General features: G+C 41.2%; 1 protein-coding gene across 1 annotated transcript in view; it reads left to right on the forward strand.

The window, feature by feature from the left end:
* The window catches only part of TLN2 (talin 2), a 426,734-nt gene that overhangs the window by 305,904 nt on the left and 103,437 nt on the right, over window positions 1-17,393 (forward strand). The window contains exons 30-35 of the mRNA XM_090270695.1: window positions 886-1,014; window positions 3,095-3,197; window positions 11,728-11,936; window positions 12,884-13,003; window positions 14,031-14,228; window positions 15,312-15,451. Coding sequence (XP_090126821.1) covers window positions 886-1,014; window positions 3,095-3,197; window positions 11,728-11,936; window positions 12,884-13,003; window positions 14,031-14,228; window positions 15,312-15,451 — 899 coding nt within the window. The remainder of the gene's footprint in view (window positions 1-885; window positions 1,015-3,094; window positions 3,198-11,727; window positions 11,937-12,883; window positions 13,004-14,030; window positions 14,229-15,311; window positions 15,452-17,393) is intronic.

A 17,393-nucleotide genomic window follows, 5' to 3' on the forward strand; every position in this document is an offset into this window, starting at 1 on the left:
TATTTTTTACATAGTGTAAGGGTGAAGAATATCAGCTCTGGAATCAGGCTACCTGCACTCAAATTCTGGCCTTGCTGTTGACTTATTTTGTGACCTTAGCAAGGTAATTAATCTCGCTGTGTCCCAGTTTCCTCACTGTGTAATACTGGCACATAGAAATCAATCAATTAGTATTTATTGCTGCTGTTGTTACTATTACCTAAAAAAGGAAAGAAATTCAGGTTTATCAATATTTAATATAATGATCCATAATTATCCATGTATATAATTTATTAACATATGTGTATTGGTGGGGGAGGGTGATCAAAACATTTGGAGACCAATATTTTAAATGGCCAAAAGAATGAAATTTTCTTAAAACAAATTACTAAGAAATAAACTCTTTCATAGTCTTAAGTATGAAAGAATAATGGTTTATAATCTGGAAATTTGTAAAGAGAATCAATAAGGTTGATAAAGATTGGCCCCAGAGTCCTGGGTTCATTTCTTCCTTCCTTCCTTCATTTATGTACTTACCATGTCCTTCTCAAGCCTCACTGTGCACACATACTGTGCTAGGTGCCGTATCTTTAGGACCCAGACACAGTACATAAGAATCCTCTTAGTCTGAGAGGCAAATGCATTTCAGATAGAAATAGCTTCAAGTAGACTTTAAGTATAGCCAATTATGAAACATATATAATTTATTATTTAAGGAAGTTAGGACTAAAGTTCTGACGGAGGATATTTTTGTCACCTCTGGAAATGCTTCCTACTCTTGTATCCTATTGTTAGAGTTCGAGATTCACTGGGGTATGTCCAGAAAGAAACTTCATATGTTGCAGAATTCTGGGGCACTTCCAAGCAGACTGTGTACAGTACATGTATTGCCAACTCTGTTGACAGGCCCATGAAGCCTGTGGTCCTATGGAAATCGATTCGGCTCTGAGCACCGTGCAGACACTTAAGAATGAGCTGCAGGATGCAAAGATGGCCGCTGTGGAGAGTCAGCTAAAACCACTTCCGGGGGAAACGGTAAGAGTGTGGGGCAGGGCACTGCCTTCTGTTATCATGTTAGGAATTTTTCTTTTTTTTAAGAAGTTGGGGTTCATGTGTCTGAACTTCAAACATTTTGAATGCAAAACCTTGGGATAGCCACATTTTTTTTAGAACTGCCCTGAGGGGACCCCTGGTGCTGGTTCTGTGTGCTTTCCTGGGGATTGGCTGTTTATATTCATCCCTCTTCCTGTATAAACAAGACCCATGCTGGTGCTTGAAGCAGTGTTCTAATCCTACGGCCTTCTCCTGAGAAGAAGGCCAATCCAACTGACAAGCTAGGTTTGCAACGAGGAGTTCTGGCTTTCTATCCTGCTTGTGTCGTCAAGCAGCTGTGGACAGATCCCATCTCTCCTTTCAGGTATTTTATCTAGGAAGTGGGTGGCAATGGGGTTATAAAGATAAGTACAGGAGATATTTTCAACAATTATGGTTTTACAAAACAAGCAAACAAACAAAAAAATTTACTTAGCGCAAAGCACTGGGAAGAATAGTTTTCATGTTTCAGTACCTTCTGATGCTATGTCAGGGTTTTCTAGGCTGAAGTTTTAGCAGTCCTCCTCATTTATATGTACTTCCTTTACACATCACTGAAATACCTCCATTTATAAAACACTGTATATACACACAGATACAATTTCTCCTGACCAAGTTTTGTTAACCCCATTTTAACATCTGAGAAAACAGGTATAGATGTTTTCACTATTTTGTCCAATGTTTACCTGCCAGTTAGTGGAAAAATGAATGTTTGAATCCAGATCCACAGGACTCCAAAACCCAGGTTTTTGATCGCTCATATTGAAAGTAATCTCTTTAACTACCACTACCCTTTGGACGAACTAAAGACTTAGAATATATGGTACTTCAGGACACCTAATTTACCATAGAACAATGCCTCGTACATAATAAGCACTCAGAAAATATTTGTTAAATCAGACTACCTCTAATTGTAAGGAAGAGGAAACTCAGACTCAGAGAGGTTAAGTCACTTAACTAAAGTCACCCAGCTAATGATAAAATCAGGATTGGCTCCAGAGCCAGCAGTTTTGCGATGTGGTCCAGGTCTATCCCTTTGCAAACTTGTGTGCTCCAGAGAGACCAGGAGAGGCTTGCATGATGTGAATGCTGCCTTTACAGAAAACAACCAGTCAGTTAGAATGCAAGAAACACCATGTAAGTTTTAAAGAAATTGTTTGCCCTTAAAGAGTGTGCGTACTGTGTTACAACATACAGTTGACTATAATGGACCAGGCTTTATTTTTTTATCTGAAGGCACTACTTCTCTTGCAAAACATGCTGCGGGGAAAAAAACACAGATTTTTCTGATGCCTTTCTGTACTCTCACAGTACGCCTAGAAGTTCTCTTCCAAAATGATGTCCTCATCTAGTAATCAAGTAATTATCCATACTCTAGACCTTTTCTGCCTTTGTTCTCTGAATTATTTATTCAGTTTACAAAGCAAGATGAGGTGCTGTTCATGTGAAAGCAAGCACTTTGCCTATTTTCATAATATCGTATACCACTCCAGATTTCTATTTCTATTGCATTTCCTTCTGGTTAGAGCTCCTCAAAGTATAATCATCAAATTGAACAATGTTAATGGTCCCACAGGCCAGGAAGGTGGTACAGCTGGATGTCTGCCCACTTCCTGCCAAGGCATAATTAATTCTCACTAAGGATTTGTTGCAGACTTTCTAAATTAGCTCTAAAGGCATAATACTAATAGCTTCCATTTGCTGAATATATGCCTTCTTTCTCTGAAAACCTTCTGAGCTAGATATTATAATCTCAAGAAGCCAAGGGTTGGAGCGGTTCAGGAACTTACCAAATCCTTCATAGCTAGCGCTTGGGGGGAAAGGAGCAGGGGGCAAGGGTATGAAGCTAGGTTTATTCTGAAGCTTGGGTTCTTTCCCCTCTGTCACCCCACTTCTTCTTAGTGCCTTTGGTGTATTAGTTGGTGAAGAGCTAAGGTCCGAGGTTTAATCTGAATTATTTTTATGCTAAGACTCAGTGGATTTTTTTTCCCTAAGTTCTCTTCCCCCTTGAATATTTCTACAGCTGGAAAAATGTGCTCAGGACCTGGGAAGTACATCTAAAGCAGTGGGCTCCTCCATGGCGCAGCTCCTGACCTGTGCTGCTCAAGGCAACGAGCACTACACAGGTGAGACTCGTACCCTTTGTGATGCCATTTGACCAGGTACAGACCATGGGGACTTGACAATAAATCTGACTCTTTTTTAGCAGTTGAACACATAATTTTCAAGCACTTTCCACATGCTCGTTACTGGGTTTGATGATATCTACATACAGAGACTTAATAATATATGACTACCCAAAACTATTAGTGGGTCACACCCTTATTAGACTATAAGCAAACAATAATTATAAACTTCTGGAAGTATCTGTGTGTGGCTCTTGTAATCCCATTAAAGTAAAGGGGGACAAAAAGGCCAAAGAGAATAAGAGAGGGGATGACAGCAAATAAGGTATTGATGAAATTGTCCAAGATGGAAGGAGACAAATAAATAGCAACTGAAAGAGCCAAGTAAGTAAAAACTTAAAGGTCTGCAGGCAGACGGATAGTTTGAGTACTGGAGACACCAGGTACTCCTGAATAGGAGTACACTGTAAGGAACAGATTGTGTAATCATCAACTCTAGGGGAAACACCAGGTTATATAAGAAAGAAAATGTTACCATTGTAGGAAGTAGACCCAGGAGGATGTCCATAGCTATATGAAATGAAAATATCAAGAAGTTTCAGCATAAGCCCATTGCTTGAAAATATGACATTAATCAAAAGAAAGCATAAAGAACTGAGAGGCTCTAGGAGTAGAAATCAGGTGGGGAGGAATGGGTATGGATTTTTGCTTTTGCTATACAGTAGCATTGCTTGACACTTTTCTTGGTTTGTTTGAAATATACATTACTATTGAAGTAAAATATACACCCAGAAGAGAGCATGTGTCCTAAATATATACCTTCGTGGTTTATCACAAATATAATGCACCCAAAAACCTCCCCCAGCACCATTTTCAGCATCTCAGTGGAATAGCTGGGTCAAGGGCCGTGCAGTTATTCAGCTGTACTCCTTCCAGCAGTAATGAACGGTCTGGTTGTTCTATATCCTTGTCAACACTTTGTATTGTCAGTGATAGCCCTTCTGTTGGGTGTAGAGTAGTGTCACATTATGGTTTGAATTTGCATTTCCCTGGTGAACAGTGCAATGGAGGACATTTTGTGTGTTCCTTGGCCATTTGAATATCTTCTTCTCTGAAGTGCCTGTTCATGTCTTTTCCATTTTTTAAAATTTGAGTTTTCTGTCCTTTTCTTATTTATTTGTATGAATTCTCTGTGGCTTATATATGTTTCTTGTATCTTGTGGCTTACATTTGTCCTCTCTTAAAGGTGTTTGTTAATGAACAAAATTTAAATTTTAATATAGTCCAATTTACACTTCCTTTATAGTTAGTACTTTTTGTGTCCTATTGAAAAATTTTGCTTCTCCAAGATCATGAAGATATTCTCTTCTGTTATATTCTAGAAGTTTCATTGTTTTGCTTTTCCCATTTTGAACTACAGTCAATCTGGAATTGAGTTTTGTGTATGTGCCAATAGGGCCCTAGTTTGTTTGTTTTTTCCATATGGACATGCATTTGACCTAGCACCACTTTTCGAGATGACCATTCTTTTTCCCAGTGGTCTTAGGGCCACTTTATCATAAATTAAGTGAACACATATATGTATGAGTCAGGTTCTGATCTTTTATTCTTTTTCGTTGCTTTAATTGCCTGTTCTTCTCTTATTGCCACACTTTCCTATTTGGTACAGTTTTGGGTATACTAGATGTCAATATCTGATAGTATAAGTCCTCCACACTATTGTTCTTCTTCAATTTAGTGTTGGCTATCCTTGGCCCTTTATGGTTCCACGTAAATCTAGAATCAGCCTGTCAGTTTCTACCCCCCACACCCAAAAATAGCCTGTTTTTTTAAAATTTTTATTTGGGTTACATGAATCAATTTGGGGGTAATTGACATCTTTACATTATTGACTTTTATCACAGTCTTCTAATCTGTGAGTATGTATGTCCCTCCATTTATTTAGATTTTCCTTTCTCTCAGTACTGTCATATAGTTTTCTGATTAGAAGCTTTTATTTTCATTATAGTATACATGAAACATCTTTTCCCATCCTTTTACTTTCAACTTTTCTGTGTGCTTATATTTAATGTGTATCCTGTGATTGTCATGTAGTTGTGCTTTTGTGGAGGGGGGACTTATTTGTTGGTGTGACAATCTTTTTCTTTGAGTTGGGATATTTGATCTATTTACATATAATGTAACTACTGATAATATTGAAGTTTGATTCTATAATCTTACTATTTTTTTCTTTATATCCTCCCTATTCTGGGTTTCTTTTTCTCTTCTTTCTTATCTTCTTTTAGATTTATGTGTATTTGTTAAATTCTGTGTCTCCCTTTGATTAGCTTGTTAGTTATACATTTATTACCAATTCTTTTACATTGTTTAAAGTCCTATAAGTCTATGTTTACCTCTTCCTGGATAGTGCAAGAATCTTGGGACACTTTAACTCTTTTTACATTTTTTCCAACTCACTTATTGCTTTTTAATTCTACATATATTTTAATCTCCTCAATGCAGTCTCGATGTTGCTTCATACAGTCAGTATTGATTGAGTCACTCCCACGTTTGCCCTCCATTGCTCTTCATGCCTTTCTGCATCTCTGTGTGTGTCTATCTGGGATTATTTCCTTTCTACCTGAAGACCTCCCTTCATTACTTCCTTTACTGTGAGTCTACTGTGACCTATTCCTTCCAGTTTTGTTTTTCTAAAAATGTCTTTGTTCAGCCTTTATTTTTTTGGTGGATAATTTCACTTATTATAAAATTTTAGGTTGGCAGTTATTTTCTTCCAGCCTTTGAAGATGTTATTCCATTGTCTTCTGGCTTCCTTTATTTCTGTTGTGAAGTCAGCTGTCAGTTTACTCTTCTAAAGGTAACGTGATTTAATTTTTCCCCTCTATTTGCTTTTTGAATTTTCTCAGCCTTTGGTTTTCAAGTAATGTGCCTAGAGAAGTTTTCTCTCATACTTATGCTGCTTTGGGTTGTAGTACTCCTTTAAAATGGGATTTGTTGTCTTACCCAAGTTATTATTTTTTTAACTTTCAACCACTGTATCTTCAAATATTACTTCTGCCACGCTTTTTTCTCTCTTCCTCTTTGTAGATGTTGGTTACCGCATTAGACAGTTTTACTTTTTTGTGTGTTTCCTAGGCTCTTTTCTATATTTGCCATAATTTTTCTTCTTTGTTTGTCATCCTCAGTTTTTTCTTTTGATTTATCTGCAGCTCATGATTTCTCTCTTTAAGTTGTTCTGCTTTCATCATCTTCTATGGAGTTTTAATTTTAAATGTCATATTTTTCAGTATTATAATAGCCATTTGATTGTTTTCTTATAGTTCCCATTTCTCTGCTGGAATTCTCTATCTTATCATCTAACTTCTTCAACATATTTACCACAGTTATTTAATGTTCAGGCCCAATAATTCCAATATCAGAATCACATATGGGCCTGTTTGTACCATCTGTTTTTTTCTCCTCTTTGTTTTCACACATTGTTCTTATCTCCTAGTGTTTCTTTCTTTCTTTCTTTCTTTTTTTAAATTTAATGTTAATCATTGGTATTTACATTGTAGAGATAATTTGAGGCTCCAGCTTGTGTTTCCTTCCCTACAGACAATTATTCTTTGCTTCAAGCAGGTGGTTAAGATAGGGGGAGATCACCATAATATGAGCGGGTCTGAATTGATTGGAAATAGTGCTATTTCCAGTTTACTTGTGGATTATCGTCCTTTGTGCCTCCCATCCAAACATCTATGATGTTTACCAGGACCATTCTGTTTCTTGGGCTCAGAGCTGTGCTTTTTATCTTCCCAGACCCATGAGATTTCAGGAAGCTCTTTTCGGCTTCTCAGGTTCTGGGCAACAGTTTACAAATCTAAAGATGCCTTAAGGGGAAATGCAGCATTGCACTCACTTTTCTGTGCTTGCTTTCTTTCTTTACCCATAAAGGTAAAGCTTGATGCCTTGGTATCTCTATAATGCCCTCAAACGGATATTTTTGTATCATTTTGTCCAGTGTTTCTAGTGGTTTTTCTCAGGGAGGGTTCATCTGCATTAAGTTATTCTGCCATTACTATGAGGAAAGTCCTCTTTAATATTTTAAAAACTATATTACTTTGAAAATAAGAGCACAATTAGAGTTATGGCATAATATAAGATAGTACCTGCAATAAGAATGTACAGTTCTGTTAATGGGAGGGTAAGGGAGATTTTCAGAATGGAATTGGCTCCTGATCAGGGTTTTAAGGATTGTTTAGCACTCATTTAGCATTCAAGGAGAAGGAAAAGTATATATAAATTCTTAAAAGCATAGGGCATAGGAGACGCTTAAGTTTCAAGAATTTCTAAACATTCCTGAAATCTTGCCAGATTTTGTGTAGATGATGAAATACATCTTTACTGCAGCAAAGATTGCTTTACAAGTTACATCATCTGGTACTGATAACATCCAGGATGACAGACTGTCTAGTTGGTGTCTGAAAAACCACCTAAAAGTAGCACCATTTCGTTTTGGCAGAAATGGAATAGGTGGATGTGGAAGTGGGAACTGCATATAAGAAGTCTCAAAGGTGGGAGACAGGAAGGCTGACCAAATGAACTGAGAAAGGTTCAAGCAAAAGGCAAGGAGGTGAGGAGTAAGAAGATAAGGCTGGAAAGGTAGGCTGGGGTAGATCCTAACGGGTCTATTAAACCTACTTAAGTAATTTAAAATTTAACCTAAGAGCATGTGAAAATATTGAAGAGTTTTTACCCATGGATACAGTTGATATTGCCTTTTATATAGGTTGTCCTTCCTCTTGTGTACAAATAAATTGGAGGAAAGAAAGTTGGAGGTGGGGAGACCAGCAAGAAGGCTGCATTCATCCATGTAAGAGAAGGTAGTGGAGATGAAGGGACGCATTAAGGAAAGAGAAGCCTGACAGCTGGTGACTGGTTAGGCATGGCAGGGATGGGAGTAAGAGAAGCATGTGGCCAGCTCTTAAGTGTTCAACCTGATAGTTGAATGAAGAGTTGTATGAATGAATCCCTGTGATTGAAATGCAGGACCACTGGTGGGTATGTTGGATGCCAGGTTCAACCTTAAATGCATTCAGTTTCATGTGCCCATTAGGAAGCTAGATATTTGCCTCTGGAACTTAGTAGAGACGTCTGGGCTGCAGATAAAGATTTGTGAATCTGTAAAAAAATGATAATGATTGAAACCATGGATATAGATAAGTTTGCTAGGGGTATATGTTAGAATGAGAAAAAGTTTATCAGATGTAACCCTGAGGAATTCAAATATATTTAAGAAGGCTAAGCAATAGAAATGAGAACATGCAGCCTTAGAGAGAGCGAGGAAACCAGGAGAGGGGCATGTGTCTAGAGCCAGAGAGATAGTTACTGACCAGAAAGTCACCCAAGAGTGACATAGGAGCATCCATTGACATTAGGGGAAACAAAGTCACTGCTTTCCCTGTTGAAGGCAGTTTCAGGAAATTTAGAGAATGGATAGGAAGGAAGGAGAGAACACAAGTGTGGACAGCTTCTCCCTGGATCTCAGTTCCCTTGTCTACCATTCAGGTGTGTGGGATATTCAGAAGTAGCATTAGCTGGGATAGGGCTGGATAATAATGCAGATGTGTGTTTGGCCAGTGCAGTGTTTAAAATACATTTCTCCTCAGCCAAATACAATTACATAGACAGAAGCCTTTCTGCATCCTTTGGAACAGATTAAAAATCTGTCCTACTTAGTTTTAACCTTGTGCGTTTCCCATGGGGTCTAGTGTTGTTTACACACAATCTACATGAATTCTGATCAAGAATAACTACAAAGAATTCCACTATATTTCATATCACTGATGTGGCTTCTTAAGATTCTGTTTCTGAATATAATTTAAGGTGCAGAAGGCAAGAATACTGGGAAAGCGATTTGTGTCTTGAAAGGACTGTAGTTTTGAAACAGTGGTCTGTCTGCTTTAGTATCTCCCACCGGCAGCTCGGATATTGTAGTGCACACCTGACTATGGGAACAGTTTCATTTGGAGGGTGGTGTTTGCTTGGGGACCTGACTCTGATGATTCTCATCATTCCCATTGAAAATGCTGCTGTGAATTCAGCCATGCACAGCCTTAGATGTTCATTGGGCTCCCTGGCCTTTGGTGGCCTTGTTCCATTCTTTTGATGGTAAGGCTTCCTTTTTCTGGGAAACCTGATCACTCCAAAGAGGACCCTTGATGTGCTCTGAGATGTTATAGCAAGTCCTTGGCAGAAAACACATGGATGAACAAGCTTCAGCTTTTGGAATTTTCTTCTTCTGGTTTCTGCCTTTTTAAAAAATTGTCTGAGTCTATAAAAGGCTTCTCAGTAAATGATTCTTGCGTAAATGTGACTTTTCTTATTGCATATGATAAATGTTCTATTCTTCCAAAGTTATACACAGCTCAAATAAAAATGGATTCAAGAGTTCATATGATGATAAACAGGAGGGCAAGAGGAGAGGCCTAAAAATCACAGGCTACAATTTTCAATAGTCCGAGCTGTGATCTCAGCCTTTTCTAAAGCTTGTGGGAAACTGAGACCCAGAGCAAAAGGCAACAGTCCAGCCCCCCACCCTCACCCCCCCACTAATGAGCGGCGGAGCCAGAGCTAGATGAGATCTTAACCACACCTGCTGCTCTTCTGAGCAAGGACATCCTTCAGCCCTGTGCCAGAAGCTTCAACATGAAATGGAATGACCATTTCACTCAGCTCGTTTCCCTTTCACCTTAGCTTTGTAATCTTCGTGTTTTCTCTTCTGGGCTTCACCTCTGCCACAGAAACACGTGGTTTAAAATCTTGGATTCCACATGCTGCACTCAAAAGTTCCACATGAGAAGCAGTAGAATGGCAGTTTTGTATTAGCCATGATTAGACTGTAGAGTTATGTCCCAGCTGTGTGGCTTACTAAATATTTACTTACTAGCAAGTCTGCAGTGCTGCAAAGTTGTCTTGTTTTATGGATCTGGGGCCTTTTGCACTCCTTATTGTGTAATGGCGGCGCCTCATTCTCAGTGAGAAGAGGACCACCTGCTGGGTCTGTGTCGACCATCCAGCTGAAGCCTTTAGAAAAGGGTCACCTTAAAGTTTAGTGAGAGAGATATTGATTTGTTCATTTTTCATGCAGATTTTAATGTTTCAGCAAAATCCCTTATCATTTTCTATCCCAAAGAGCACTGTGCAGCGTGTCTGACCCAGAAGGTAGAAAACCTCAGTCTGGCTCTGGTGCTGCCTCTAAAAGCGTTTTTGTGGGCAAGTGCTGGGCCTTATCTGTGAAATGGTTCAGTGAGGTGAGCTCAAGGTTGGCTGTTCTGAACTGCTCAGAGTTCTCAGATTCCTTTGTTACATGCTCTGGCATTTCCGTCTGCGTCCTCTTCTTGGTGTGCCAAGTAGTGGGCGCTGTGTAGGAAGGCTCATGTTCATGCTACAGGAGGTAGCACGAGAGTTTTTTAGGGCCAGTTTATACTCATAATTTATCACCAAATCCCATCTTCTTTAGAAGTGAATTTAAAGATGAACAGGCATGTCACAAAAGAGGCTATCCCAATGGCCATTAAATGAAAAAAGACTCAACATCATTACTCACTAGAGATATAAGAATTAAACCCCAATGAGGTGCACCTGCACACCCACCATAGCAGCTAAAATGAAAAATCTGACACTAGCCAGTTTGGGCTAGGATGTAGAGCAACTAGAACTCTCATACGTTGCTGGTAGAGTGCATAATGGTAAAAACATTCTGAAAAATGCTTTGTAGTACCTCTAAAGCTAAATAAACACTCTATGACCCAGCACTTGTGCCCTATGTTTTTATTTGAAAGAAAGTATTTCATATGTCAACCTAAATGCATGTACAAGAACTTTTGAGTTAGCTATTATTTATATTAGCCCAAACAGAAATAATCCAAATGTCCAACAGAAGAATGGATAAACAAATGTTAATGTATTCACATAATGGAATACTACACAACAAGAAAAAGGAATGAACTGCTATGGGTAACAATATGGGTGAACCTCACAGCACTGTGGTCAGAGGACATTGACTGGGGAAGGGTATAGGTCATGGAAATGTTCTATGTCGCCATCTAGGTGAGAGATGTGTGTGGAGGTACACATGTAAAAATCCACTGAGCAGCCCACAAAGATTTGCTCACTGTATTTAAGCTTATGCCCCGATAAAACAATTGAGAAGTGAGTTTAAATGACTGATCCATCTGTGTATGATTCCATGAACTTGGTGTTTTAGGTCTAGGGACAGGCAGGGCAGTGGGAGTGACGGGAACCAGGGCGAAATCGTTTTTAGCATGGCATTTGTTATAACATCTCTCTCGGGTTGGCCCAGAGCCAGTGGTGTGGGAAACTTCTTTGAGAAGCACAGCAATTCAAATTTTATAATAACTACTCTGGAGCTCAGCTGAGCTGGACACTGTCAGAGGGCTCTCTTCTTTCTAAGAGGCTCTTGTCTAGAGGTTTACTCTCAAGTATGACTTTAGACAGAATCTAACAGTCTGATGGCTTTTGTCGACAGGGGTGGCTGCTAGAGAGACGGCCCAAGCGCTGAAAACACTGGCCCAGGCTGCCCGTGGAGTGGCTGCATCAACGAGCGACCCCGCAGCTGCGCATGCCATGTTAGACTCCGCGCGCGATGTGATGGAGGGCTCGGCTATGCTCATCCAGGAAGCCAAGCAGGCCCTGATTGCACCTGGAGATGCAGAGAGTCAGCAGAGACTAGCCCAGGTGAGGCTGGAACTGCAACGGTGGCCATCATGGAAGGGACGTGTTGGCAGGCTCCCTCCTGGGCACTTTTCTTCTGGTGTGAACACTTGAACTCAAGTCACAGCCTGTTTGTTTTGGGCCTGTACATGCCTAAGTATAGTCGTTTTCCTAGCCTGGGAGGTAATGTAGATATATTTGGTCTAGCCACTCAGAGTTTTAAACTCTGACTCTCTATTGCCACTTAGGATGAGTCTTCAACTACCTAATGAAACTAGTTTGCTAGAGACCATGTAAGCAAAGTTCTTGACAGGGAGCCAGGAAGGAGATGCTTTTTAGATTAAAGGGAATGACATAACCCACTTCTTATGACCTTACCTTTTAACTGAGGATACCAACGAGTATAAACAGCGAGCCCTCACACATACTGAAAAGGCATCCTGTGGGCACCTCCAGGTTGGTCTGGAAGTGCTCAGAGTGGTCCGCCTGCCCTTGGGCGGTGAGATTTGGGGTGATAGTCCATAGGGTTGCTGAGCAGAAATCAACCACAAGCCCAGCCAGCCAGGGTCCAAAGAACTCAAGGCCTGCTTCCACCTCAGTGATCTCTACGGGGCTCTTAACAAAGGAGCTATTTCTGTTTCTCGTGGTATTAGATATCTTTGTTTTAGAACCTGACATAATATTGGTGAGTTCTGAGTTTGAATCAGAGTAATGACTTAGCCTGGCTTTGGGGAGAAGGTAGGGTGTATTGTATCAGTGTGTCAGACCCTTTGCCAAGACAGGATGTTACCACAGTGAGAGGCCCAGAGGAGGTGATTTGATAGTAAACAGTGTCAGGTAGATGCTGGCAGATAATTTTCCCATCTTTTTTCAGCTCTGCATACTGTCACTGCTCATTCCTAGCACAGGTGCACAAATGTTTGCATGGAAAGCCACTTTCTTATGGAGCTTTTCTCCCTCCACATATTCAGGTAGCCAAAGCTGTCTCGCACTCATTGAACAACTGTGTGAATTGCCTCCCCGGGCAGAAGGATGTGGATGTGGCCTTGAAGAGCATCGGGGAGTCCAGCAAAAAGCTGCTTGTGGACTCGGTGAGTTGCTGGGATTGGGAAGGAGACTTGGGGAACTGGGCTCATCTCAGATGTGAGTGACGTCTTCCTCCCTCAAGGGGCTAGATCTCTGAGTGCCAACCTCTCCTTTAGGAGTCCTGTTTTTCCTGCCAATCTGCCTTTTCCTTGTTTGGCTTTCTGATCAGAGAAGTTTCCAGGTGGAGCTTTTAAAGTTCACTTTTTCTTTGAGTCCATGTTGCTGTTTGCTCTTGAGTCATCTCAGTAAGACAGGAAAGGGGGGAGTATGTGGTCATCTGACTTCTTATCAGGGTATATCAGACAGTGCCCATCAGGCAATGGAGGACATGTGTCCAAGACATACTAAAAGTGAGTGCAGCCGGAGGGATTGCACTGGGTACCTGTTCCCTTCCCAATTTTGTGAGTCCCCTTCAGGGCAGCTTCTGCCTGTTTATCTTTGTTTCTTTTCTGTCTGGTGCTGGCACATGCCAGATGTAAGCAATTCATGTGTGTGACTAACAGTCTAGCCTAACTCTCTGAAACTTTTTATATACAGTTATAGTTCTTCTAGGGACATTTCCGTTCTGTAAAAAAGCTATGTTATTCACAAAGACCACTAATAAAAAATGTTGGCTATTCATTTGGAAGAGCAGGATTTGAAGGTTAACAGCATTATGTTTTTAGTTCTAGAGAGCTAAAACTTTGAGAGCATCCCTCTGAGAGAGACAACCTAGCGCTGTGGTTCAGAGAGTGACCCCTAGGGTCAGGCGGCCCAGGTGTGAATCCTGGCTGTGCCGCTTCGGAGCCCGTGGCCTCAGAGGATGGCTGTGCTTACCAGTTTTAGATCCACAGTGTCTGGCACTGAATAAGTGTTCAGTAAACTAACGTGAGTAAATGAATGTATATATGTTGAGCTCACACCACACAGAGCCTTTAGTCTTGATGACTTAGAAGTGCATCCCTGGAGAGTCTGTCTTCCTCCACAATACCTTCCTCTATCCCTCTCAGGCAAAGTAACCTTCTCAGGGGCTGTGCCTTTTGTTCCCCATAGTTACCTCCAAGTACGAAGCCGTTCCAGGAAGCCCAGAGTGAGCTGAACCAAGCAGCAGCTGACCTGAACCAGTCTGCTGGGGAAGTGGTCCATGCTACCCGTGGCCAGAGCGGAGAGCTGGCTGCAGCCTCCGGAAAGTTCAGTGATGATTTTGATGAATTCCTCGATGCTGGCATTGAGATGGCGGGCCAAGCTCAGGTGGGTGTGGAGGTGGCTGTCTGGAATTGACCCTCACCTCTCTACTCTAATTGACCCTCACTGTTATTGATGGGCAGTCCTCCCTTGGGGCCAGTTGGGCAAATAGGAATAGGGAACCTGTTTGCATGCTACTCTGTTGTACTCTCTTTGCCGCTTAGGAAGCTCCATGGCCTCACAGGAACGGCATTCCCCAAGATGTTATCAGCTTCTATGTGAGGTGATTCTTGGAGATGGATGACTTTTCCGACAGTCCTCCAGCAAAATCCATTGTTTTACTTACATTGTTTTGGAGGGGGGATGGTAAGAGGAGGGAAAATTGTTTAGCTGAGATTAGGATAGCTCTGCATCCTATACTTCGAATGTGGTAAAAATATAGTAAAAAATCATGGTTTTGAGGTTCAGCAAGCCCATCTAAAGAGACTATATCTAACACTGAGTGAAAGGATTAAAAATGACCACCTTCAGATGAACAGATAAACTCCTTGTTTAGAACAAGGGCACATGACCAGTCTGACGTCAGCTTGCAGAGCTGTTTTTCCTGGGCTCCTAATAGATACCCAGAGTATTACTTGCTCTATTATCTACAAGGGGTTGTTTCTCTGATGGCAAACCAGGTGAGAAATGGGGCCTCTCCTGAGTCAGGAACTTCTGGGATGCAGTCAGCTCTGAATGTCAGGGCAGTGCTGGTCGTTTGTGCCAGGCTGGGATGTACGAGCTCCTTGACAACTCCAGCATTGTTGAGCAAGATGCCGGGATTGTGGCCTGGTCTGCGGGCTGGTGCGCATGCTCTGTCTCTCTCTTCCTCCCTCCCTCTCCGTTTACTGCCTCCACTTGTGAGATAGCGCAGCTCTTGGCTGACCCCCTTCAGGATGGATTCCTGTCCTGCTTTGTGAATCTTGGTCTGGGTATCTGTCTGGGGAAGTGTAGACACCAGCCAGTGTCCCAGCAAGTTATGTATCTGCAAACTAATTGGGCTTCACGCAATCTATATAGATAACTTGCTTCCATTGCAGGATGCCACTCCTAGCTCTCCTAGGAGGAATGAAGAGTCCCTACTTACCCTGATCCCTTTTGACCCTCCAGACCAAAGAAGACCAGATCCAAGTGATAGGGAACCTCAAGAATATCTCTATGGCCTCCAGCAAGCTGTTGTTAGCTGCCAAGTCTCTCTCTGTAGACCCAGGAGCCCCCAATGCAAAAAATCTCCTCGCTGCAGCTGCAAGGTAAGAGGGGAACAAAATGGGCTTTCGCTTGCTGATAAACAATGTCACTGTTTGAAAGCTATGCCTGACGTCCTGCTGCTTTTGTGGAGCAAAGAACCGATGCTGTCCTTACATTGTCAGAGGTGGAGTCAAGAGCAATGGAGTCTGGTGTTTTACTAAACTGGCTCATTTTCATGTGCTTTCCCCGCTGCGGCTGTCTATATTCTCCTCTAGGCTTTTCAGTTCCACTTGCTTAGACTTAAGATCCTCAATGACTCATAAATATTACAGCTTAAGTAGATTTTTTAAAATAGTGATACATCTTTCAGATTATGAAAGTAATATATGCTTGTTGTAAATCAAATCAGGAAATATTGGAGAGTATAAAAAAGAAAATGATGCTCAACCAGCCATTCCTCATTTCTTGAGCACTTATAACTACCTGTGTGGCAGCAATGTTAGTGAGATAGACGGAAACATGTTCAGTTTGTCCCATGCCAAATGATTCTTGTTTAGGATGGACGGGGTGGCAGTGGGAGTAAATTGTTCTTGGAAATATATTAAAACATGAATCTTGAGTTTTGGATGATGTCATTGTCCTTTCCTGTTGTTTTCACCCAAGGAAGTCGGTAATACAATACAACGTCTGCTCCAGGGCCACTGTGGCAATTTAGTTCAATAACTAGCGAGCGAATGCTGGTCTGCAAACAGTAGTGACAACCCAGGGAAATCTTAACATTCGTTTCCCTGACCCCAATGGACCCAACGTTTTATGTTTCTCTGGTGATGTAGCCGTGTGTTCTTAGCATTACTTGGCATCCCTTTACGCTCAGGAAAGCTGACAGTAGTAAGAGAATAAATGTAAAACAATTAGAATAAAAAGCATAATTGGAAACTTTTCAAAATGTGCAGATTACTGATTTTTTTTAAAGCATAACTTAAATAACTTAAATTCTACATTTTAAAACTTGGTTTTGTTTGTTTATTCATTTGTGGGGTTTTGGAGTTTTTTATGTTCATCTCTCCTGGGAGCTCAATGGCTGTTTTTTAAAGATTTTAATTTATTTATTTTTAGAGAGTGGGGGAGGGAGGGAAAAAATCACTATGTGGTTGCCTCTCACTCACCCCCAAATGAGGACCTGGCCTGCATGTGCCCTGACTGGGAATCGAACCGGTGACCCTTTGGTTCACAAGCCAGCACTCAAGCCACTGAGCCACACCAACCATGGCTCAATGGCTGTTTTTTAAGTTGTCAGAGTCAGAACACCTGAATTCTAGCCCTGGCTTTTTTGCTTGACTAACAAGTTTACACTGGTTAGGTCTCTCAGCACGTCTGAATGTTACCAACTGCAGAATGGGGGTGTGTACCACATCATCCTGAAGTGCTCTCAGTTCTCAGTACATCAGATGTCATGGTACTAGGGTGAAAACCTATTTCTGGTCCCCTCGTGGCTTGTAGCGTTATTGGAGGGGCAGGGGCGGAGATTAGACATATCAGAGAAGCTCATCTGAAAACCTTTGAGTTTCTTCATTTATTCCCAAATGCATACTTTAGCTTCAAACAATAGCTAAAGCCACTAGGAGATTGAAAAAACCTTGTGACAGCTCCCCACTGCCATCTTATGCTTTGTTTTGTGATTGTTCCAGTGGGTGCGTGCCCTTCGTGGGAGGGGTGGGCTGGGAGCTGGGGGTGACCTGTGCTGTGCTGTGCTGAGCAGCTATTTCTGATATAAAACTCTCCCTTGATAGATCTTTTTCTTTTTTTCCTACAAAGAGCCTTTGGATAAGGCTACTGACGTTTCCAGGTATCTGAATTTGGATGGTTTTCATTATCTTCAGTTTTTTGCATAATTTCAGAATTTTTATTTCCAACTTAGAATATGTTGCACATTCCCTTAAATTGTGGGAAGAAGGGGGGAGTAAGAATTGGCCTTTTGAAAGCCACAAAAGGAAGGAAACACAG

The sequence above is a fragment of the Furipterus horrens genome, unplaced genomic scaffold, assembly GCF_987537825.1.
Source record: "Furipterus horrens unplaced genomic scaffold, mFurHor1.1.pri manual_scaffold_3, whole genome shotgun sequence".
In the NCBI taxonomy this organism is placed as follows: domain Eukaryota; kingdom Metazoa; phylum Chordata; class Mammalia; order Chiroptera; family Furipteridae; genus Furipterus; species Furipterus horrens.